The 25,332-nt window shown below is 42.8% G+C and overlaps 1 protein-coding gene across 6 annotated transcripts in view; it reads left to right on the plus strand.

Moving 5' to 3' along the window:
• Cadm1 (cell adhesion molecule 1) overlaps positions 1-25,332 on the plus strand; it is a 319,949-nt gene that overhangs the window by 263,471 nt on the left and 31,146 nt on the right. For 3 of the 6 annotated variants that reach the window (XM_051156359.1, XM_051156360.1, XM_051156361.1), the window contains exons 4-8: positions 2,015-2,152; positions 4,060-4,218; positions 16,427-16,526; positions 20,044-20,216; positions 25,116-25,205. In XM_051156359.1, the coding sequence (XP_051012316.1) occupies positions 2,015-2,152; positions 4,060-4,218; positions 16,427-16,526; positions 20,044-20,216; positions 25,116-25,205 (660 nt within the window). The remainder of the gene's footprint in view (positions 1-2,014; positions 2,153-4,059; positions 4,219-16,426; positions 16,527-20,043; positions 20,217-25,115; positions 25,206-25,332) is intronic. The other 3 variants (XM_051156362.1, XM_051156363.1, XM_051156364.1) reach the window with 1 other exon arrangement.

A 25,332-nucleotide genomic window follows, 5' to 3' on the forward strand; every position in this document is an offset into this window, starting at 1 on the left:
ATTCAGAGGAATTCCAGCACTGTCAGCTTTAGCCATTTGCCCTCTCTTTTACTCTCAGCGTTAAATTCTGACAATAGCATTCATAATTATACATGTCATCAAGAAGTTTGGAGTGTATCAACTTCAAGGACTATTTTCATCACTGGCTTTACTTCCACCCAGGTCCCAAGAGGCTGCCTTTTCTGTGCCTCAGTTTGTTTGTGAGGACTTGCCTTCGGCCTTTCACACCTTGGTCTTCTTTGTGCTTATCTCTCTTGTGCTGTCCCTTTCCAAGGCCTTAGTTTCTTCATGCTTAGACAACTGTTTCCGCATTTCTCCCTTCACTATTCCTACCATCCTGCACCCAGAACACAGTACTGTCTGCTCAGTCTGAGTATGTACTGTCTGTGTAGTCCCTGTGTACTATCTAGATATATGGAAGGGAAGTCTGTAACCCAACTGACTATCATTTGCACAAAGAAACTATATCACCTCCTCTTTGGATCTCTAAAAATTCCATCAGATGGACATGTCTACACTGGATATTAAGTTGTCCCCTCCTGCTTTTTTTTTTTTTTTTTCTAATGTAAGCCAGGGTAGTTCTTTGCCATGAGTTAAGTACTCATTCGGGCCATACTCCTTTAGCAAGCCATCTGATTGAGCATGTGTTGTTTCCCTCATACATAGGGAACAGAAAGCAGAGCCTCTGCTGCAGCAGTTACCCCTCCCTGCCACCACAGTGTGCCATCTTGCTGAGAAACACATGCAACAAATCATTTTGTTTCTCCTCTTTCATCATTCTCTATAAGAATTTTCAATCACTCTAATTCAGTATAAAGTCTTCCTGTGGACAGAATTTTCACATTGGATTGGAACAGTTGGAAATCCCAAATAACATGGTTTAATCCCATAATTTATTGAAGCAGTATCAGGGATGTATTATTCAACTTGATGGTCAGGACTGCATGTTTATACATATTTAATTTCTTGTTTCTCTTCTGGGTTCAGAAACTTATTAATCATAAGTCTCACCCTGTCTTTGCTTATTCATAGTGGCCAGGGCTCATATCCTTAGACTCACACTACTGAATTCTGAATTCTTACTGATTTTTATTTCAGCAGGCGCAGTCATGAGGTAGGACTGAACTGAGGTTTCACCTTCAACTCAGTGTCATATATTCACATATATATATATATAAAAGATAACTCCCATTGACATCATTAGTACTGTCATGCACACTCTTGATTGTTACTCAGTATGTCAGCCCTCAAGTCTTTTGTTTTGACTATTTTATTACAGAGATGTTTAATATGCCTATAGAAAAGTGTTTCAATTCTGATATCTGAGTGTCTTTCAAGCACTTAAAGGATCTCTTTCACCTTTGGTTTCTGAGATCTGAGCATTGGCATTCAGAGTATGGTAAATGTCTGCTCATCCCTGGAATTTCGTATATCACCCAAGCCCCAGTGGAGGATGACAGAAGTGTGTCCTGACTTCTGTCAGTCTCCCGCTCAGTGGATCTGGTTTGAGGCATACTTTTTCTGAAGGTGTTTGTGGTGAGTCGTTCTTCTAAGGGACCACGAGCTTTTCATCTTTGTTGATAGACTTTGAAGTCTGTCCTATGAAGATTGAAATCCAAGGGTTGAGTTCAAGGAGAATTATTGCTTTCAGGGGCTTCCAGGTAAGGACATTAGTTTCAATAGTGTGTACCCCCTTGATTTTATACCTATTTCCTTATCCATTTTAGTGACCAGTGTCTAGATTATTAACCCTCATTAGTAGTCCCTGGTTCACTAAATAGGAGACATTTAGGAGAGGTGTTTGGAGTTAGCTGATTATGTGTGTCTACTTTACATGGCGTTGTTTAGCCAGCTCTTCCCCTCCTGGCAGTTTGTTTTGCCATCCAGATGTGATGCCATCAGCAGGGTCCCTTGTCTGCCTTTGTTGATAACAGTAATGCTGATTCCCGGTGAGCAGGAAAGTCTGCCCACAAAAGGGTCCCCTGTTTATAAAGCACCTGTGTTTGCTTTGTAGTTCCTCCACGTAACTTGATGATCGATATCCAGAAAGACACTGCAGTTGAAGGGGAGGAGATTGAAGTCAACTGCACTGCCATGGCCAGCAAGCCAGCCACGACCATCAGATGGTTCAAAGGGAACAAGGAACTCAAAGGTATGAGCGGACTGCATAGTCTTGAAGCAGTTAGTTGGCACTGGACATTAGCAAGTAGGCCTTTGTGAAAAATACAAACGAATGCCCCTGAAACGAAAGTATTCAGTCAGATGCAGTTTCTAATCAGTTAGTAAAAACATCTGAGGCCAGAACAGGACGACTTTCGTTTTTTTCATTCATACCCTCCCTCTGTGGTTTGAGAGTTGGTGAACCAAACCTGTAACCTTGATCTCCTTAGACCAGGAAGAGCTTTGCTAGGGATATGTAGTAGTCTGAGGCTGTCTCTGTCTGTTCCTCTATTTCCACTGCTTTTGTCCTCTGTTTTGTGGTTCAGAACCATGCATTTTCATAGTGTGCATTTTTAAAAATTCCAAATCATTCTAACATGCGTCACCCCGTTAGCTGTTGGTATGTGCTTTCCTGCAAGAGTGGTTGCATTGCAGACATATGTTAATTATGAATTTATGGGGATGACTTTGCTGGTGAACCTGTAGTTCTGCTGCCCAAGCCCTCTCCTATTCTTCTGCAAACTCTGACTTTGGGGTGACACTACAGGCAGCTCTTATAGCCCTGTTCCTGTTTGACTGTTTTCTATTGCTTATCCTGTCTCTCACAGCTGTCAGTGTTTGACGCCCTTTCTTTCTAGGTTTCCCTGAAAATAGTGCCTGAACAAAGTACTCTGGAGCTCACCTCTATTTAACTGAAATTCTTAGCCATGTGCCTCAGTGTCCTCTGAAATGGGAGCAATAATAATATTCTATTATTATGAAAAGGATATGAATGAATATTTACTAAGCATTGAATAAGCACTGGAACTGTATGTACGCTCATTAAATAAACAAACAGTGTGAGGAAGAAGGCAGCCCTTTCACAAAGGTGATAGGGGATTCTAGGTCCAGGAAAGGGGAGCTCTGTAGAGAGCAGCAAGTCTCCAAAAGCTTGTTGTATCTTAAACTCCTTCTTCCTCAGTATGGTCTTAGAAGGAAGGAGTTTCTCATTTCTCCTCTGCTTCTCTGTCTAAAGGCACTGAGCCATTAAATGTGGACCAATAAGTACAAAACATTCAAAGAAAGTTACTGGCATGCCATGCTTCTGGGCGTGCGTGCTTCTCAAGTTGAGGAAGGGACTGCCTAGGCCTATTCATTCCCTCCGGAAGCCCCCTCCCTCCCCCTCTGTGTCTTCTTGGATGTGCCTCCCATCTGGCCCAAAGCCCTATATCTCACTTTGCTCTAGCCCACTGCCACTGCATTGCTTGTGATCTTCCAGAAGTCTCAGAGTTTAAACATTTCAATTACAATTTCAATTATGTAAATCCATTTAGTTGCTCTCCCTCTTAATTGTTGATGATGGGGGTAGGCAAAGGGGGTTGTTTGTATCCCTACTGCTGATGGAATTACTTACAGGATTTAGACTGTGCCCTGGAATTTTTCAGTGGCATGACAGCCTGGTAGATATTTGACAGGATGTTCCAAGACAGAAGAAACATACATAATATATTTGAATAAAAATCATGTGTGTATGGTTTAGTTTTGGAATATATCTGTTTGTTCGTTTTTGTTTTTGTCTTTTTTTTTTTTTTTTTTTTTTTTTTTTTTTTTTTTTTTTTTTTTTTTTTTGAGACAGGGTTTCACTGTGTAGCCTTGACTGTCCTGGACTCACTTTTGTAGACCAGGCTGGCCTCGAACTCACAGCAATCCGCCAAGTGCTGGGATTAAAGGCGTGCGCCACCACCACCCGGCTTTGGAATATGTCAGAAGTGCTGTTATACTAGCCTGAAAAGAAAGAAATAGCCATTCTATGGTGTCTTCAGCCACTGACGGCCGTGACCCATGTCACTGCCATCGTGTTACCCACTGCTGACGGGTGGGAGAAGGGAAAGGATCGTGATACATTTTTGTCTCCCATAGGCAAATCGGAGGTGGAGGAGTGGTCGGACATGTACACTGTGACGAGCCAGCTCCTGTTAAAGGTGCACAAGGACGACGATGGGCTCCCAGTGATCTGCCAGGTGGAGCACCCTGCCGTCACGGGAAACCTGCAGACCCAGCGCTATCTGGAAGTGCAGTGTGAGTAGCCAAGCATCTATCTTGTTTTGAGGCACGTGCTTGCCTTGAGGCTCCCCAGCACTCATTCGTTGGAAGCGTGTATACATTTTATACGGTGTAGATGGATTTCCCTTTATCATCTTGGTAGAAAAAAAAAAATAATCGAAAAATCATTTTACTGAAATGCTACTGACCGCGTGCCAGTGAGAATGTGAAGAGAGAGTGTGTCTAACTCAGACATGAAGCTCAAATAGTGCCAGTCTGCTTCGGCATGACTTAAAATCAACTTCATTCAGGGTTGACTGTCACCATTCCCCAGCCAGCTAAGCCTGAGGTGCTTCCCCTTCCCTCTAATTCATCATAAACACTGGATATTTATATTTTTATTGCCATTTCATACCAACGTCCTGTTCTAAACTGCATCTTCTGTTTAGCTTTAGTTAGAACAAGAGTTAAAAGCTGAACTTCATCCATAATGCTCCGTTGTGGTGAGTGAGACTGTGCCTAACCATCCCCTGTACGTTAAAGAGGAGATTCTCTGTGGCTTCTTTTCTGGGCCCCTTCTGCTGCAGGGGGGAGGGGAAACCTTCTTTCTGTCTGGAGCCATACTCTAACCAAGGTTGTGACCAAGTTGACATCTTCTCTCAATTTTCATCAAAAGATTTCTTCTATAGTTTGGCCTCTGGAAGTTTCTGGATACGGCGGAAAGTGTGTAGTGCATGGTGTTGCAAGGACTTAGGTGGAGAGCAGTAACTAGGGATCTGATGGAGGAAATGCATGACCAGCTCTGGGAATTCTTGGGTTCTGCTTTAGGGCACCTTCACAATTGAAGGCGCCGCAGACCTTTCCTAAGAACCACGGAAATCTACTCAGGATTCTAGGTGCCAAAGGACCAAAATTCAGCTCTTATTTGGACCACCTTTCCTCCAAACGCCTTAGAAAGTGTCCTCCATGGTTTTTACGGGACAAGTGCTCTGAGACTTCCCCAAGGGATTGGGGCTCTCAACCTTCTTGACACTGTGACCCTTTAATACAGTTCCTCATGTTCTGGGGACCCACCCCCTAGCCATAAAACTTATTTTTGTTGTTACTTCATGACTGCAATTTTGCTACTGTTACAAATCATAATATAAGTATCTGTGTTTTCTGATGGTCTTAGGTGATACCTGGATTAGGGCTTCATAGCCCATGCCCATCACTCAGGAGGCCTCTTTGTGTGTCATATAGGGACACACTTACCCCCAAGTTTAGGGCCCACCCAGATAATCCAGAGTGGCCTCATCTTGAAATCCTTAGGATTACAAGTGCAGAGATTCTTTTTTCAAATTCGGCCATATTCATGGGTTCTTTGGGTTTGAATTTGCCTTTGGAAGCCATTTTTCAGCTGATAACCTCCTTATTTTGTGTTTAAATCATCCAAGTAGAACAAGATTGTAGGGGAAATTATAAACTTGCTTATAAGAGACCATCTTGTCCCAACCTCTTCTTGCCCTGTGAGCATGGCTCGATTTACATTAGAGAATGCAGGTTTTTCTTGTTAATTCATTTCCTCTACTTCATTATATGGCTTCATTATGAGCATCATGCTTATAATTTTCATATCACTAAAACTATTGTGGTGTAATGTCCCTATAATGGGAAAACAGAAATGATCAGATATTATCTAAATTGGCAGATACTAGATTTCTTGTGACTTTGTTAATATGTAATTCATTTAAGCAAACTTAATATCCATTAGCGTTCCTTGTAGGGCCCATTAGCTTTAATAATACATCAGCTCCTTCGTGAGTCCTGAGTGGATATCCTCCACCCAGTTTCCACCCCTAAACCCTTTAAGTAGTTTCCTGGAGTATCTTTTAAATAGCGTATAGCCCCTCCTACCTACAAAATTACATCCACTGCCAAACGCAGAGCATTTCAAGCAGTGTACCTCCTACCCCTGGAAAATGTGATAATGATTCCTAGCCTTGTTTTCATCTTCTGGAGATTCAAGAGGGATTTGTCCTTCCAAGAAAATGAATCCAGCTCTGTATCCGAATCCATTTGGCTCCAATCTAACAAAGTACTGTGGGCTCCTCCCTTCAGGAGAGTCACTGTAACACCTTCAAACAATGAGTCTGCAGCTAATGTTCATTTCAAACCTTTACCATAGCAGCCGTTTGTAGTGGGCTCTGTTCTTTCCTCAACTAAAGTTATAAACAATATATTCTTGATGCTTTTTTAAAAAAAATATGTGTAGGTAAAAAAATCATCTTGTATAAGGGAGGGTTGTGAATTACAGACCTTTATATAATTCACAAAGAGAATTAAGGATCTGGTTTGCAATATTTTTTTATTAATTAATTTATTCAGATTACAAGTCAGTTGTTCTCCCATCACTTGTATCCTCCCGTTCCTCCCTCCCTCCCACTCCCACTCTATTCCCCTCCCTAGTTCCATTACTGAGGGGGTCCTCCTTCCCCACTATATGGTCATAGGCTATCAAGTGTCATCTTGGTAGCCCTCCTATTCTTTCTTTGAGTGCCTCCAGGGGTCCCCACTAAGGGCAGGTCATCAAATATGGGACACCAGAGTTTATCTCAGAGTTAGTCCCTGTTCTCCCTATAACTGCGATGAATGTCCTGTCCGTTGGCTACATCAGAGTAGGTGTTTACTACTTGTATTGTCCTTGGTTAGTGCAATAGTTTGAGCAGACACCCCTGGGCCCTGATCCACCTGTTACATTGTTCTTCTTGTAGGTTTCTAGGGCCCTCTGGATCCTTCTATCCATCTATTTCCCCCCATATCCTATATTTCTCTTACCTAGAATTCCAGTAGGGTGTCCTCACATCTTTCTCAATCTCCTGGTAAGTGAAGACCTTTCATGGGACATCCTTTTTGGGCTAGTTATAAATTATAAGTGAGCATATACAATGTGAGTCTTTGTGCTTCTGGGTTAACTCACTCATTATGATCATTTCTAGTTCCATCCATTTGCCCACAAATTTCGAGATTTCCTTGTTTTTAATAGCTGAGTAGTATTCCATCATGTAAATGTACCACAGTTTCTTTATCCATTCTTCAACTGACGAGGTCCCTGGTTTGCAATCTTAATTAAGATTCTTAGAACTTAAGAAAGTCACCTGGCTCTTCAGTCTATGTATAGTGTTCCATTCCCAGAGCTGTGCTGACCCTTGTGTGAAGTCAGCCAGGAAGTCTTCAGCATCTTCTAACACAGTTGGGATTCTCTGCATCAACCCAACCAACTTGTGTCTCTGGGACACCAATACCTATTTGCTATTAAAAGACTCTTGTCCCCAAGCCTGCCACTCAAGAGCATTAGGCCCTGAGTCTTCGCTGATAACCAGTGGTGGTAGCTGAGCTCCCTCCCCTCACAGCAGCTCTTTCTCTACAGACAGGCATCACTGTGCCTTGATGATCCTAAGGGAAAGGATAGTGATCTTAGAACAGTCTGTGTAAACGCTGGATGATTGTGGACACCCATGAGAAATAACAGTACACTTCTTCCCCCTCCCCCTTTTTAAATTGACTCAAATCCCTGAAGTTATCACCTTTATGGAGTTACTAACCCCTAAAAACTTCTTTGGTGTCCTAGACCTGGGAAAGTGAGTTAAATCCATCACCACATTTTGGTGTCAATATAAGGAGTTCATTTACCCATTAGAGTTTTGCTAATTTCTTCACTGATAAGACCTATTTTCCTTATGCCCTTTCATTACTTTAACCTAACTATGATCTGTGTGTTGAAAGCTTTAAAATTATGGATTTTATTCATTATGTGTTTTCATCTGATTTTTAATATATATATATATATATATATATATATATACACACACACACACACACACACACACACACACACACACACACACACACACACCATTGTTCTTTCTACTGCCTTCTCCTTTGTAAGCTAAGAAGGATTCTTCAGGCTATCATCAGGGATCAGCAGCTAGCCACCAGGATATACTGAGCCCTCCCCAGCTTTCACATTCTACCTTGAGTTGATAGGACCTGAAAGGCAGATAGATCTGAGCATTGTTAGTATCTTCAGTTGCTTTCATCTTGGCCAGTTTGGAACAATAAAGGTTTATGGGCCCATCTCCCTGCCCTGCCCCATCTGTGATAAATGAATGCCAACCAGGACATAAGCAGGGCTAAATGACTGGTGGTGGAGTACCGGACAAGTTAGGTCGTGTTTCACAAAGGAGAAATGAAATCTCCTTCACTCTGTGCCATCGAGTATCCTACTTGAAGGGTGACAGAGGGAGGAGCAATAAAAAGAAAGGAAGGGGCGTACTTCTCCCCCTTAAGATGGAGTGCCCCTATGTTGCATAGTAGACAAGGTTTGAGCTACAGCTGGTCATTACTTTTGTCTTGTGGATACAAGTCCTAATTAGTGAACCAGCATTTTGTAGTGTTTGTTTGTTAGCACCTCTATTTGTGGTACCAGGAGAAATTGTTGTGCCCAATTATGTGAAAAATCAGCCAGATGTGTATGCTGTCATACTTTTAATAACCCTTAAATTTTGGTGAGTACAGATATTAATTGTGTAGTATGCATTGAAGTGATTAACATCAATGTAATTTATCATCTGGAGATTTCTGAACATAAATAAATGAGTTGTTTTGTTCAGCAAGGTGTTGACCCCTCCAGAATCAGTGAATTCAAGCTCCCCCTCCTCTTTTTTATTATAAATATGAAAGGCACCACACTCAGCCAAGTGTTCAGTTATTTGATTTTCTGGGGCATTAGCCGCTCTTGTTTGTGACATTTCCCTGTTGGGTGCTCGTTTGCAAGCTCATTAATAAGGTTTTCTCATAGGAACATTGCTGGGAATGAAGAACATACAGTAGGGCTCTTAGTTTTCTAGCTTTCATTCTGAGACCCAGCAAGGGTACAGCAGCATGCAGCTAAATGTTTAAAACATAAAATAATTATGTTACCAAGGTAGAAGTCAGAACTCTGCTTTCTTAGATGTTACACAGAAAACAGTTGTGCCTTTCAAATATGCTGAGCTGTATGACCCTAATGTCTTTCTGTGTTTCTTTTTTTTTTCCCCCATCTTGCAAATGCCTTATAAGTGTGGTACCCAGATTTGCCCTGTGGTTGATTAGAGCAGAGTGTGATACAGTTGTAAGCACGCTTAGTGCGGCTTCAGAGCTGAAGGAAGGCACTCCTGTCAAATAACAGCCTGTTTAAATGAGACCAGTTCACTGTCTGCCTGCTAAAAGAAAGCTGTCTAAATAGTCAAGGTGGCAGCACATAGTGGCATAAGCTGGGAATTCGAAGGGAAGCTGTGACCATCATAGCGTGCCCTGCAGAAGGAAGGAAAGCCTTGCCACGGACCAGGGGAGCATGAGCTGGAACTACTGCTGCGTGCCTTTCATCTCTCCCGTCACACTCTCATTCTTATTTTGCAAGACATCCTCATCTTGTTCATTTTTATAAAGAGAGAGAGAAACAAATTAAGAGCTGAGTGTGGAAGGAGAACACACAGCAACGCCTCCAGAAACTGGTGTCCGAGCACCTCCCCTGCCCAGATTATCACCTGACAGTTAATCGTGTACGCGGGCACAGGCCCCAAAATGAGTTTTATTGACTGGATGTGGCCAGATATTTTATAAATCTATATTCTCATCCATCCAAGATCTAGAGGGTGGTAGGTGGTTCACAAATACACACACACACACACTCACACACACACACACCATTCCCCCTTCCCTCAACGGGAGAAGAATTGGGCATTGAGATGATCAAAATCTGGTCTTTATCTGTGACAAAACGAATGTTTCTGTGATATCGATAGAGCCCTGAGGTGATGGAGGATGAAAAGCCTGGAAAGTGGGAAATCTCTCCTGTTTGGACTGGGGGATAAAACTTCCCATAGCAGCTGTTGGGCTCCTCCCCACGCTCCCAGGGTAATTCTGCTCCCAGGTTGTAGTCTTGGAGTGAGAAGAGCTATGCTTTCAGAGTGGGCCTGTTGCTCTCCCGTCTCTAGGCACTGTGTCCAACAGAACCCAATGCATGTATCAATGAGTGGGGTTCCAGAAATGTTATTTCAGTGATTATTAGACCTTGTGAGAAATAATCGAGGCAAAGAGCCCCCTGCTTGAAGCATAGTTTGTCACCTAGCTATCTGGGTAAATCCAGAGCAGGTGCAGCTCCCAGTTCCTGAAGTTCCCTGTGTACTATGGGTGATACAGCCCACAGGACCAAGGCAGGCAGGCCAGGGCAAGGTGAGAATGCTTCTTGGTGAGAGAGGCCTTTGCCTTCTGGAGCTCTGCCCCACAGGTAAGCCAGTGCTGCTGTCGCTGAGTTGTGCTGATAAAAGATGCCTCTGCTTTGCTGTGGAGATCCAGTACTTACACAGCGAAGCTAGACTTCTAATGTACACTCTGCTTAATGAATTTTAGCTCAGGGTCAGACTCTGATTCTGTGGAAGGTTAAATGATTGTAACACTGGCCTCTAAAATTTAAAAAGTATAGTCAAACAAAATCCTTTATGCTGTCCCCAGAGATACCAGGAAAGCCAGGGGAGAGTGCCATGAAATGCAGGTTCATCAGTCAGAGTTCCTGGGCTGATCCTCAAATCCGGGGAGTTGGCTTGACCTTCAAAACAAACAGACGACCGACCCACAGACGTATCATATTTTGAGGCCTACAATAGACCCGAGTGTTCATTACCATTATTTTAGTCTGTGGTAGAGCTAGGACAGAAGCGATGACCTAATGCTTCCTGACTTTCTGCTTTCCATCCTGCTTTACTCACTTCTAATACAAATACACTGTCAGATGGCTCCTATGCACCGAGCCCTGGCACTTTCATAATTGCCTTGGGTTTAAAAACAAGACAAGATGGCTGGAGAGGTGGCGTGGTGGTTAAAAGCAGTGACTGCTCTTCCAGAAGATCTGAGTTTGCTTCCCTGTACCCACAGTTCACAACTATCTGTAACTCCAGCTCCAGGAGGTCCATCACCTTTTTGCTGGCACTAGGCGCACATGCGTGGTACATAACATTCATACAGGCAGACACGTATATACAGTGTATTAAAAGCCAAGCAAAGCAAAACCCCTCTTTTTTCACAGAGCAGCACTCCTCAGTAGCACTTGCTTCTGATTCTGAAGGTGTCTTCAAAGCTATGGGGAAGCATCCTGTGAGTATGGGCCCTGTTAGTGGAACTATGTTTCTCAAGGGCATGGGATAAAACTCAATCCTGTTCAATGAGTGCCAATTTTAACATCCATAAAATGCCTAATGCATTCTACAAGAGGAAGTGGCATTGTCTGGTGTCCCTAGCAGGATTGTTCTGTCCCCCTCTTAATCTCCTATGATCACCCATCCCTCCTCAAAATGTGTAATTGATTGTTTTTAATCTGTTCCTTTTTTTTTTTTTTTTTCCTTTCCCTTTTTGTTTGTTTTGAGGAGGATGTCGCACTCAATAACCCAGGCTTTTCTAGAACTAACTCTGTAACCCAGGCTGACTCCTACTCACGGAAATCCTCCTGCCTCAGCCTCCCATCTGCTGGGATTATAGGTATGGAGTATAATTTTAAGTGCTACAATTCATAGCAAAAATGTAGGAGGTCCTTTTACCTTGAGAGCAAACAACCAGCTGGGAAAATTAGTCACTAATGTCTTAGGACAATAGAAAAGCAAGCACTTTACAGGCTGTCCTTTTTTCCCTCGTGGAGCTCTGTAGACCTGTCTCCTTGTGTGCCCTACACTGCCCTCTTCTCATTACAAAACTGTCTTCCCCCAGCAGGTTAGACATCTGTGTTGTAGGGGCTGATTTTTGCTTTGAGCTCAAACAGCTTCTAATACGAACCAAATCTCGGGTTAATCTTTGCATTGTTGTTCTACTCCAAAGCGCAGTAATCCTTCATGATTGACAAACTCTTCACTCACCACTTCCTCCAAGCTCGAGTGCACGGGGACTGACCCTCTCCCAGCCACTTTGGTAGCAGCATTTTGGTGCTGCTCCAAGGGAGGCTGGGGGTGGGGGCCGGGGAAGGCTTGAATGGTGAGCCCTTGATCCCCAGGCAGCAAATCCCACACCCAGTGTGTTTTGGAACATGAAAATGAATATTAAGCAAGGAACTTAGAGAGATTTGCACTCAAGCCTCATAGTTATAGGGAGAGATTTTCACGCAGAGCCCTTGGGCTTGGTTGTAGTAGCCATGTCAAAGAACATTTGATGTCGGCATGCCCTGATTGAGAACTTTTCAGAAAAAGAAAGTTGTAGATGCCCCCGACATAATAGATCTCCTGCTGGGGTATCAGGACCCTCCCTCTGGCCTCGGTTCTTCTGCTTTCTGCCACATGGGTAAGATAGCATCCTAGTCAGAAGTCGAGGTGGGGCAGTGAAGTTGCAGCCCTGGCGTGCTAAGGTCGGGCTTCAGAGAGGAGCCTGCGTGTCTTCATTTGCATAGGAAATTGACATACAGGTTAGAGAATCTTGAGTTTCATCTTCTAAGACGATCACAGAGCGTAGTGCAAGGTCAGGCTGGCATGAAATCAATCGTCATCTGCCAGCAAGCCATTCAGACCTCTTTAAGAGTTTCCTTTTATATTCCCCCTTTATAGACAGAGGAAAGTACATTTAAGGAATGTCTCAGCAAATCAGAAAGTCTTCCTAAAATTATTATTTTTTAATTGGTTGCTACTATAGTATGCCCTATGGCCTCCTGGTATTTAACCCTCTGTGCAACTTTGACTAATGAACAAATTTTGTCTGTTGCAGCGGTCTTGCTAAGTGTATTTTAGAGGGTTTAAAAAAAATTACAGTGTATTATGAAAACCTCAGATCTTTCCACCTAATTGATTGGCTGTTGCTGATGCCATCTCTATGAGTGTAATGCTCCTTAAGTGCACAGGCCTAACTGTTTTTCTTATTTTTATATAGCAGTTCCATTTTATAATGACATTAAGCCATTCTGAGCGATATGTTGCCGGACAGTTATTGCACTTGGGTAGAAAGTGTCATCTGGCTTTTAGCCTTGTGCCTGATGACACCAACCAAGGCGTAAAATGATCCCCCAGAAAATATACTAGGCGCTACCTCGTTACTTAAAGATAAATCTTGGAGTCTGGTTCTGTTTCAGAAAAGATTTGGTGAGTTATAACATTTGATTTATGAATATAATTAAAATATAAATGATGAGCTCTGGCTCTTCAATTAGCCATCTGGATAGTTTGATACCTCAGCATATTCCTATAGTAGCCAGAGTCTTTTCTGGGGCCCTTTAGAGCCCCTGGCTTCTTGCGCCATCACTGAGGTCCCATGTTTCTGTCCCACACGTTGAAGGTTCTTAAGGGCCTCAGTTACGGCAAAGGGGAAGAAATTTGCCTTTAAGTTTCCTGTTGCCTGGGGGACATATCTTAGAGCTCAGGCCTTCTGTTTTGTTTATAGGGTATGAAGATAGTTCAGCTGTCCATGGCCACATAATACACCCATAAATACTGCATGTGTCAATGGAAAGGGACCCTTTGCTATGTAATACAAGCAATGTTGATGTGTGCTTTTTTCTGCTAGCCATTAAGGTAACTGTGGCAGCTGTGTCTGTACATAATATGGTAGAAGCTTCTCCAGGGACCTGAACCATAAGTTGAGAAAATCAGTTCTCAAAACTGGGAAGTGTAGTTTCTGTGGCTTAAAATACAGATTTTAGGTATGGTGAGTCCTTCACTTATTATTCCAGATTTATGTGTATGATTGACAGCTGGTAAACAGCTCATTGGGAACATGTTTTAAAAAATGTTTAGCTAAAACAGACTCAGTGGAACTATAGCAGCAGGGTGGGTTAGACTTGGCCACACTCTCTTATTATTAACGGAGGTTGAACAGGGGAGGGCCTGAACGTGCTGTCCTAAAACTACACTCTTCCTGTTTGCTTATAAATTACTCAGAGGAGAGAAACAATAGAAAATTGCACACAGACCACCAAGCATAGACCAGCAACTACAGACCAGAAAGAAAGAACAGCAAGCACACACGCCAGTAGGCAGAAACCAGCGAGTGCAGACCGGGAGACATGCTTTGGCAAGCACCAGTAGCAAGTGCAGACCATCAGCCGTTCTGTTCTCCTTAATGAATAGGCTGAAGTCTACAGTGCATGAAAACTAACCTGTAACAGACGTTAAGATGTTGCCTAGATTTGGGTCTCTGTGTCGCTGTCAGAAGTCCCCTAAGCAAGAGTTCTTGGATGCTGTTTGGTTTCTCAGTGTGAATTATTAGACAGGTCTTTTGTTATCTGTGTGTCATGACCTCACATCTGTTTCTGTTTGTCCTTTAAAAGAAAAAAAGCAACAGATTTCATCAAATATCTATATGTCAGGCAGAAGAGCTTGTTTCACTAAAAATAGTGACATATATAACAGATATGCAGTACACTTCGAGGTTCCATTTAGTCTAAGAAGGATCTAAAAGTGGGTACCCAGGAGCCCTTGCTTCAACCAGGAGCCAGTGCTAGTCCAAGGTCACCCTATTTATCCTATGCAAATATTTCTGCCTTTCTCTAATAACATTTATCAGGATCCTCCTCATTTTACTTTGCTACTAAAGTCCAAGAAAGGGACTGTGTTATTTGCAGTGGCCATCTGGAGCTCTTGTCACCTTTATGTCCTCTGACAAGTGACGTCATTCCTCAGAAAGTGCTACCAACTCCCAGTGGGCAGTGCACCCTGGTGGGTGTTCAATGGGGCTCCCTTAAAAGGACCTTAATATCCTGGGTTCTTAGTGACATAGCAAAAAGTATGTGATGGGATCAAGACTAAAACTTCATCTGGCAACAGCTGTCCCAGGTGATGACTTCCCTGTGCGGCGGCCATAGCTGCTTGCGGGGTGAAATTGGCAGAGCCTAGCCATATTTCTGTCTTCTCTCCTATTCCATAGGAAGAATGCTAATGAGCTCACCACTACTTGTAAAAGGCCAAGGGGCTGTTGTTTGGGTGATGTGCTTGTGTGGGAAGGTAAAACTATGGTAATTGTTTTGACCTTTCAGCCAACTGATGTCTTGCCCTCTCACACTTATTACTCTTGGGTCCATTTCCAAAAATATACATTTACAGAGCCACAGAATTAAATGAGAAGTGTTGGAAAATATCTGATTCCACTCGGGTTCTATTTATAAATGTCTTTGTGTTGATTCTAACTACTCCTGCTTCCCTCCCTATTCCCTGAACCCCCCATCATTCATCTCTGATACCCACACACCATCTCACTAGCAATCACAGTTTTAAGCCAAATAAAAATAACTCATGTCACTTTCCTGAATGCACGATTGTACTAGAAAGCTATACTCAGCTTTAATTATGGAGTGCCATTGAGAAATGTACTTCAGAATCAGAACTCTACCCTACTCTCTTCCACAGGGCTATCTTGTGTTGCATTGTCTCTGAGACCTTCAGCTGGCGACATCATTCTATGGGTCCCAAAGTTGTCATCTTTAAAACTCTTGCTTGGGCTGGAGAGATGGCTCAGAGGTTAAGAGCACTGACTGCTCTTCCAGAGGTCCTGAGTTCAATTCCCAGCAACCACACGGTGGCTCATAACCATCTACAATGTGATCTGATGCCCTCTTCTGCAGATAAATAAATTAAAAAAAAAAAAAAAAAAAAAACTCTTGCTTATTCCACTGTGGGTAATGGTTCCTCAGATCGTAGGCTCTGTGTGAACCTCAATTTCCTTTCCTCTATGTTTATGGCAGGATGGTTTCATTTGGGGCCACCCATCTCCTCTGGACATTTTCTTCATAAAGCTCTTTGGGTGGAATTCTTCTATGCAAGAGCATAGAAGAGATAACTTATTAATATGCGGCATCAAAACACATTGTCACATGGTAATCTGTGATATATGATAAAATGTATCAATTTTGAGCGCCACAGATATCTGCAGCTTCACCTCAGCATGAGGGCAAATGAGTTTCCCTTAGCTTGTCTGAGTTTAGAGATAAACTTCGACGTAACAAAATGTATTTCACAGGAATTGTTTGATGTGGCACAGTTGGCTTATGAGTCTCTCATCTATTCAAGGTTCACTCCTTAGAGTTATCAGTCAATTTAATTTGAACAAATGCCAGGATTACTAACTAATTAGAAGGATGCTGCTGAAAGCACACGAATGGGGAGAGAGTAAGCCCTGGTGGTGTGGGGGTTGTGGCACTATGTGGGTCTGATCTGCTTGATGCTTTCTTTTGCTAAACATCACACTTTGTCTTGTCACACAGATAAGCCGCAAGTGCATATCCAGATGACATACCCTCTACAAGGCCTAACCCGGGAAGGGGATGCACTTGAGTTAACTTGTGAAGCCATCGGGAAGCCCCAGTAAGTTCTGAAGGCCAGGGTTGGCAGAGGGTCGTGAGCGGTAAATGTCACAACATGAAGATGTGCATGCACAACTCATTGGCCTGTCACCTGTCTCCTGCTGTAAAAAAGATGGGTGATTTTTCAGAAAATGAAGAATGTTCAATGATAGGGAATAAGTATCTGATTTTTTTTTTTTTTTTTTAATCTGTGATTCTTAATGGTCAGGATTGAGAGAGAAATGTCAGATAAAACTAAATTTCTAGTGAATTCTGTTTTATTGTCATTAACTGACTGGGCAGGACTGTTTTCTCTTACATAAAATTTCAACATACTGGGGCTGGAAAGATGGCTCAGCAGTAAAGAGCCCTTACTGTTAGTGTAGAAGATCTAAATTTGCTTCCCAGCACCACATCCGGTGGCTCACAACAGCCATATCCTGCCAGCTCCAGGGGAGCCAACACCCTCTTCTGGCATCCACGGGTGCCCACATACACATGCATACATACAAAGACACACATGCATACATACAAATAAGAATCATTTAAAATGTCAGCATACCCTCAATGCAGTAGAATGTCTGCTAACAGAAGTATTCTTGCCACTGCTGGAAGATGGTTCTCTAAACTCTGAGGTACAGAGTTAGGGCCAGATGGAGACAAAAGAATTGACTTCCAAGGAAAGTGCTATACTGGGATGAAAAGCAGCTCTGTTTGTGAGGAGAGATTCAGGACTCTCCTGTAGGAGAATGTGACTGTTATGCTGAGGAGGAATGGAGGGCTGACAGATCCTCCTGTTGCTGAGGAGAGTGATGGAGAAGCTCTGTTTAGTCGTGCACAATACTCCCCAACGTGAGTCAGAAGAGCAGCTCAGAGTACCACTAACATGGCAAACAAGCCTTTAGGCTGTGCTACTGCAAATATCTCATGCTCTATTTAGAGAAGAGAGCCTTTCATCTTTCTAGTAAAACAGAATGTTTTAGCAGTTTTTAAGGGAGGAAAAAAAAAAATCTCAATTCACAGACTCATTAAGTAGAAGGACAGGTCAAGTTGGGATTAAGGTTCATCAACCTTTTAGTGGTACCTAACTGGAAAAGCAGCAGTGAGCTCCCTCTGCTGTCCCTGTGGAATGATGTCCTTTCCCCTCACAGTTCAGGTAAGCAGCATCTTCATGATTTTCATGTAAAGACTTCAAAGCATCTTAACAGAGGTTCCCTCCAGATCCTCAGAGAACGTTCAGTCTGCGCCAGCCAAGAGAAGAGTGTACTGTCAGAGGGGAGCCTGGTTATGGCTAGTCCCTTTGGCCACTTCCACTCTCCTTTATCCAACGGCTAGAGCCTTCTCTCTGCCTGAGGAGGGAGAGTTTTTAAGATAACCTTCGGAGGAAGGTGGAGCACACAGAACCACCGTTTTGCTTTTTTAAATTTTATTTTATCTTATTTTTCTGGTGTTGGTGGGTTATTTGATCTATCATTGACCATGTGTTCTTTTTCTCTTTTAAGTCTTTCAAAAAATTCAGATCTTTCCTTTTATAAGCTGATTTATGCCCTAATTAGAAGCTTCTCTTGTCTCCCAAGCAATCCCATGGACGAAGGGAAAGCCCTTCCCAGAGGCCGCTGACTTTTTACAGCATCTATATTCAACCACATCGGTTGCATTTATGCTGTTTGGCTTGCTAACCGATATTTTGTTTCTGTATTTTTTTTTTCTCCAAAAGAAGATACCGTGTTTGATTGCATGTGCCACAGGGACATTAAATTACATGTTTCCTTCAGGACATTTTTGCCAGAGAGGGTATTTGTTTGTTCGTCTCAAATTGGAAAGGGCATGCGGTCTTGTGAGCAAGCAGGCATTACTCTGCAGCTATCCCTCCTTGCATATTACCTATTTATTTTCTCAAGAAATTGTATACAATAAAAATGGTAATTTAGCTTCCCATTAAATGTTGTGGATATTCTCAGTGCTTACCCCCACTGATTGTTTCAGTTGTCAAGCAGCAGGGCGTGAGGTCTGGTTGCCAGGCAGTCCCATTTCCACTGCCTACAAGGAGGGCATATGCAGCACTAACTTTTAAATAATTTACCACATTCTGATGACAAACCCATGTGTAATTAAAGAAAATTGTGACTTCACATCCCATTTGAACATTGGAATGCTACTTGACAGGCCTAACTTGAATATCCATTCGTCATTTATACCCGCGTCTCTGCCTGTGTCACTGCTCCTAGAGGTAGTACTAGGGACTGAGAGAAAATTACTTATGTGTTCCAGCCAGTAGCATCCTTTCTGTCAAATAAAAATTAGGAACGAAGGATTTAAGTTGGGGTAAGTACTTGCGCTCACCACGTGCTGGTTTCTGTCTCTTGAATCACACACACCACAAAAAAGACAATTTTCAGACATGCTAGATTTGCCCTTGGTTTTATAGGGATGAAAGAGGCACCTTGAAGAACACAGTTCAAGTTCAGTGAGTGAAGCACGCTTGGTGTGTATGCACTCTTCTCTCTGGAGCATCTTGCCAAATTGTTTTGTCCTTAATGACTAGCTTAAGATATATGTGGTATTTTAAGTCACTGATACTTGTTACTTGATAAGCAAGTTCCCTTGTTGGACCCAAAGAATCCCCTTTCAGATGTGTTCTTTTGTCATTAATGCAAGAACCAAATGCACTCATAGGGAAGGTCGGACTATATATGCCCTTAGAGGAGCCAATACAGAGGGCCAGCTACTGTCCAGGGCAAGATGGAGGAGGGGGACAGGGCCACTGTCATGGCATCTCCGTTTGGGAGAGTCAGGCTGAATGGAGAAGGAGTGATCAAATCTTTTCAGAATCAAAGGATTTTTTCCAAACAGATCAGACTAAAGCTCTGTTCAAGCTCTCGAAGGAGGGTCAGGAGATTCACTGCCATTTCGATGGTAGTCTGGTCTACATACCAAGTTCTAGACCAGCTGGGGCAACCTTGAGAGCAAACTGTAATAAAAGAGAGCTGAGGATATGACCTAGCATGAGAGCTGGCATATGTAGTGCCCACCAGAGGGGTGGGAGGAGACGGAAAGGGCTATCCTGGTGTCAAAGTCTACTTAAAACTCACATGTGCCTTCTGAGCATGCAAACATTTGGTGTGTTAGTAACCTTTGGGTTGATGCATGCACCACTAGCCAAGGCCTTGCCTTTTTTTTTTCTGCCCCCCTCTAATTAACGAGATGATTAACAATGGGTGAGTTCTGCCCAGCCTGGACTGGTGTGAAAACCACACAGCAGGGCATGTGAGTTGGGCACGGTGGCTTATCTGCTGGCATGCCGAATATGAATTGGAAGTTATAAGATTCCTACTTATATCAAGCTTTGAAAGCTGACCATGTCTTTAAAAACTGTATTGCAAACATATGTTTGGCAGTTGCATAGTCTTAACTGGAGTGGGCCCAGTTAATTGCATAACCCTGCATGGGTTTTTTGTGCTGCCTGGGTGAGAAATTGGATACAGATACTTTAGTGGGGAATGACCCTGTGACCTGTCCTTCTTGCCTTCCCTCTGCAGGCCTGTGATGGTATCTTGGGTGAGAGTCGATGACGAAATGCCTCAACATGCCGTACTGTCTGGACCAAACCTGTTCATCAATAACCTAAACAAAACAGATAACGGTACTTACCGCTGCGAGGCTTCCAACATCGTGGGGAAAGCTCATTCGGACTACATGCTGTATGTGTACGGTATGTGAGAAGAGAAAGCCTCGCCTGCTCTCTCCTCTGCATGGAGCCACTGCCTGGGCTTTACCCCCAAAAGCCTTTGGTCAAGTTGAAAACCAAAAACCCAGTTGCTGTCCTTCAGGAACTGAAAGAAGCCTGGCCTGAGGTGGACCCCAGTGGTCCCCACCCGGGCCAACAGTAACTGTTCTTCTTTCCCTCTGATGGTAGGGGTTTCCCACAAGATCTCAGTCTCTGGTCATGCTGAGTAGGAAGGCTGTCCTCGGGCACAGGCCCTGGATGTTATGTTAGAAGTCTGAAAACTTCAACCTTACCAGTTAGTGGCATTCAGCTCAGAAAGTTTATTCCCAGTGGTTTTTTTTCCCTATGATGCCTGGGATATCCTTCCTCCTGCTTTGATGAGCAGAGCTATCTTATTTTCAACATGAAGCTATTAAATCCAGAAGACTTTGCAAGCCAATAAACACTCCGAATAATTATAAGATTCTTGGTAGTGGCAGAGGCTACCTGCACGTTCTTTTTTAGACACAAATGCCACCTTTTAAAAATATGTCATGTTTTCTTAATATCTTTCTGCAGGGTTATTAAAACATGTTATCATGAATCACATTTTCAGTTCAGCATATATGTATGCCTTGAACAGCTATGGTGCCACGCATTTCGCACTTACATCTTGCTGTTGACTTAATGTATTGTGAATATGCTCTATTTAGTTGAGAAGCACACTCCCTTTATAGTCTTATAATATCAAATTAAATCTCTTCTGTCCAATTGAAGTCTCTTCATTTTATACCAAGAAAAAGTCATGCACTAGCCCAACATATAATGAGTAACCAGAAGCAAAGGCAAAGTCCTAATGTTATAAATATTTGAATATGAGGGCCACGTTTCTGCCTTCGTGTTAGCTGTGTAAGCAATCCAAGTTAAGTTACATGTGTGGGAATATAGGCACAAACACATAAATTATACATATGAAATAATATTTACATTGTACTGTCTCAGATCCTGGGCATCCTCCTTATAAAGGAAGAAAGCAGAGGTATCTTTGGACAGAGAACCATACCTATATGGATATGAAATTGTAAGCCTTAGCCTATAATTGAGGTCACCCCCTCTCCCCCACTTAGCACTGTGGTTCAAAACCTTCCTAACACTATGACCACTTATTACAGTTTCTCATGTTGTGGCAACACCTCCCAACCACAAAATTATTTTGTTGTTATTGTATAACTGTAATTTTGCTACTGTTGCAAATTGTATTACAAATATCTCATGCACAGGGTATCATGACCCACAAGTTGAGAACCACTGCCTTACCATAATGCGAAATTGAAAGACTGGATCACTGTAAGTTCGAGGCCAGCCTGGTCTACAGAGTGAGTCTAGGATAGCCAAGGATACACAGAGAAACCCTGTCTCAAAAAAACAAAAAATAAATAAATAAATAAAAATTTAAAAAGGCCCTGTCAAATCCCTGTATTTGTAAGCATCTAGATATTCTATCTTTGCAATATTCCCAGTCTCATTAGTGGTCCATACATAGGTACTGTTCTCCTTAGTTGTTAAGGAAGTGCACAAATTTCCTTCTCTGCTCTGTAGGTGAGAAAGAACACCCAGTCTCAGCTGGCGGTTTGCAGAACTGCTCTGCTGCACTATTGGGCAGGGATGGAGGATGTATCCCTCTCTGCTTTTGTACACACCCCTTCCGCCTGAAGGTCTAAGCTTGATGGGAGTTCCTCTGACCTTGGAGCCCAGGTTTATAGACGTCAGCACAGCTCTTCTTTCAGACTTTGTCTGCCCTCTCCCAGTCTGTGATGCACTCAGGTGTCTAAATTATCTGGAAAAACAGTCCAGCTTACAGTACTTACTATTCCTACATCTCAAGATGAGAAAACAATTTTGAGGTCTTGACGGGCAAACTCATTTGCACAGTTTGGAAAGCTAGCTTATAACCAACATATGTTGAGTGCTCCCTTCATGCTGTTTTCGGCATTGACAATTTTACAACATGCTCTCATCATCTAATGTCCACTGTAACACCATGATCTGTGCTTATTTTTCATCCCATTTGACATATGATGCAAATGAAGGTTAGAAAAATCAGACAGTGTGGCCTAGTTCACATGGTCCCCAGATTGCCGTAAGGCCACCAACATGTGATCCCAAAGCCCACTGCAAAGTTGGTATTTGCAATGCCTCTTACTCTCACAGCTTTTTAAGAGACCAAGTCCCTTCAAAGTGAGATCAGCCTTTTGCAATCAGCCCCCAACACCTTTGAAAATCAAGCATTGCTGAAACTCAGTTACTTAGACAAGCATACCTGTATACAAGTGTACCCCTGATCCAGCCAGCCTCCTCGGGATTCTGTCTCTTGGTGCCTGCTAGCAGCAGAATTGGCATGGCAGGCTAGCATGCTAAACCAAAGCATTGCTAGTCTAGTATCAAAACAGTCTAACAGTGTGGGCAGGGATAAGCAGATAGTCTTTCCAAAGCTGTGACATACTGTGATACTACAGCAATTTTTGAAGTACTCTGTGAACCAAACATTAATACACTTTTAAGATATTTAATTCTCTGAAAGTAACTTCTCAGATCCAGGGGCAGGAGCCTTATCAATTGAGCTAGCCAAGCCTTGAAAGTAACTTCTCTGCTTGAAGCATCTGGCTGATTAGAACCCAAGTCCCAGCCAGGCTTATTCTTTCAGCGTCCATGTGGCAAGCACAGCTCACTAGCTTCAGCTCTTTGTCTTTCTGTGTCGGCTTGTCGTAATGCTGCGTGTTGATTCCAGGGCCTCTGGCATGCTGGGTGAGCACTCTGATGAGCTTCTGAAATAGTGGCCTTGTGCTGCCCTGCTTACTGAAAGTGACCTCGGCAAGGATGTTTCACCCGATAATGGAATCTGATTCATGCAAGGTTTCCTGAACCAGATGTGAAGAACAAGATTTGCCTAGCAGTGATGGAGAGCACCGAACGTGTGCCGTTCTTTACACAATGAGCAGAGCTGTGACCTCTTTCTGACCCCTATCCCCTTGTCCATCTCATCTGCCTTTTGGTTCGTAATCACGTCTTCACACCACATTCGCACTCATTCTTACCGTGTTGCACACATCACATGCTTTATGCCATTGTATTTAGAAATGAGTTTGGAAATAGCATTAGAGCATAGCAGGGCAAGTCTTCCAAGGAGCAGTATTGCTGTTCAGTGGCAATACGGTAATTGAAACAAACAGAGCAGCCACATTATTTGTCCCCTGGATGGGCAGGAGGCACTCTCTGGACATGGTCTACTTGTCGCAGAAGGAGACGGTGTCTCTAGTGCTGGCTAGGGTCTCAGGGCACTCAGCTCATTTGTCTCTGAGTTGGCAGCTGTCGTTGGTGTAAATGTGTTCAAATAAGTTGCCCGGTCACGAAAATACCTGTGGCTTCCGAAAACCACACCAAAGGGCAAGGCTGACATGATGCTCAGTCATTTCTTATCCTGTTCTTTTTAAAAAAGGTAATTTAAAATTTAAATTTCATCATTTCAACTTCTTAGAATGAGATTTTTTTGCACGGAGCCCTTTTTTGGCTCATCGGAGGCTGCGTTAAACAACAGTTTAATTTGCTTGTTTCTGCATCTTCAAGGAGAAGTCTGTCATAAAACAGAGCCGTTTGTTGTTGATTCTTCCTTATCGAGCTCATGCAAGTATCGTTGTGAGAGACGAAGTTGTGAAGAAAATGAACACCTTTGATTATTGATCAGCAATAGGCATCATTTTATGCAGACTGTGCAGCCAAGCACCAAAAGAGTCATCTATCAACTTCCAGGAAGTTGTGCCAAACCCAGTAAAGGTGCAATATATAATTAAAGTTTTGATGTATTAATTAGACAATCCGAGAGCTCACTTGAAGATAAAAGGACACCAGATGTGTCAGGGAGAAAAACTTGACGTGCTTTAGATAAAATTTAAAATCAAAAGCCTTCAAATCGTCTTATGCTCTGTTATAGCAGAATGATTGCTTAGTTCAAAGTCTTGCTGACAATTTAACATATTCAGTTTGATCATCTGGGCTTAGATTTTTTTTCTTGCCCTTTCCTTATCCCCAAATAATTTTTTGAGATGATGGAAGATGCGATGTCTCCAGTACCAGACAGAGGTTCCTATCAGCCTCCTGGTTTTGAGGGTCAAACCTCATTTATATTTAGCTCTCTTGCTTATAAGATGGCAAACGGTCTTTCATTTTTATCATTGTGGTCCACTTAGGTCAAGCTTTTAACATGAGCAAAGGCAACTTATTAATATTTATAAGGTATAAAATTTTATTGACTTTTAAAAAATAACATCTCAGTAAAATCTCACTTGCCTGAAACTTGGTACTCAGTCCGTGGTGACATTCTCTCTTCTTTGTACTTATTATGGATACAGAAGTGGTTTTCCTTCCTGCTGGGATGTATTGATGGAGAATAATGAAGTTAGCATTTGCAGGGAGCATGTGTGCAGTGCCACGTTCATCCTTGACTGATACAAGCCCTTTAAATGCAGCAACCAGCTCCTTCTCTTTCCTCCCATCTGTGAACTAGAAAGGAAGGGACAGCCATTGTGCTTTCTTGGCATCCAGGTGACTTAACCCTGCCTTTAAGATCTGGCAGAGCTGGGGGTATCGTATTTAGATTCCCCCCCCCCCCACTTTTCTATTTCTCATTTCATTTCTAATTCGCTTCATGCACAAGAAAGCTGCTCTTCTTTTCCTAGTTCTTCCCACTAAAGCTTTAGGTGTGTGTAGTTTCAGCCGTACGTTTCTGAGGAGAAGGGACTTGGGAAGCCATTCAACAAACACCTCAGTGTCTCCATGCCTCTGTTTGTCATTACTGCTCATTGTTGTGTTCAGCATTGTGGGTTTGATTTTCCTTTTTTCTTTATCCAGATCCCCCCACAACTATCCCTCCTCCCACAACAACCACCACCACTACCACCACCACCACCACCACCACCACCATCCTTACCATCATCACAGGTATGGTACCTTCATTGCCATTGAAATGTCCTGAATGTGTATTGTCTTTTTGGTATAAACAAAAAGAAGCCTAGCTGTTCCCAGTAAGCCCTCTGAGCTTAGCTGTTCCTTCACTTTGGAACTCCAG

Source organism: Acomys russatus, chromosome 14, assembly GCF_903995435.1.
Source record: "Acomys russatus chromosome 14, mAcoRus1.1, whole genome shotgun sequence".
NCBI lineage: Eukaryota > Metazoa > Chordata > Mammalia > Rodentia > Muridae > Acomys > Acomys russatus.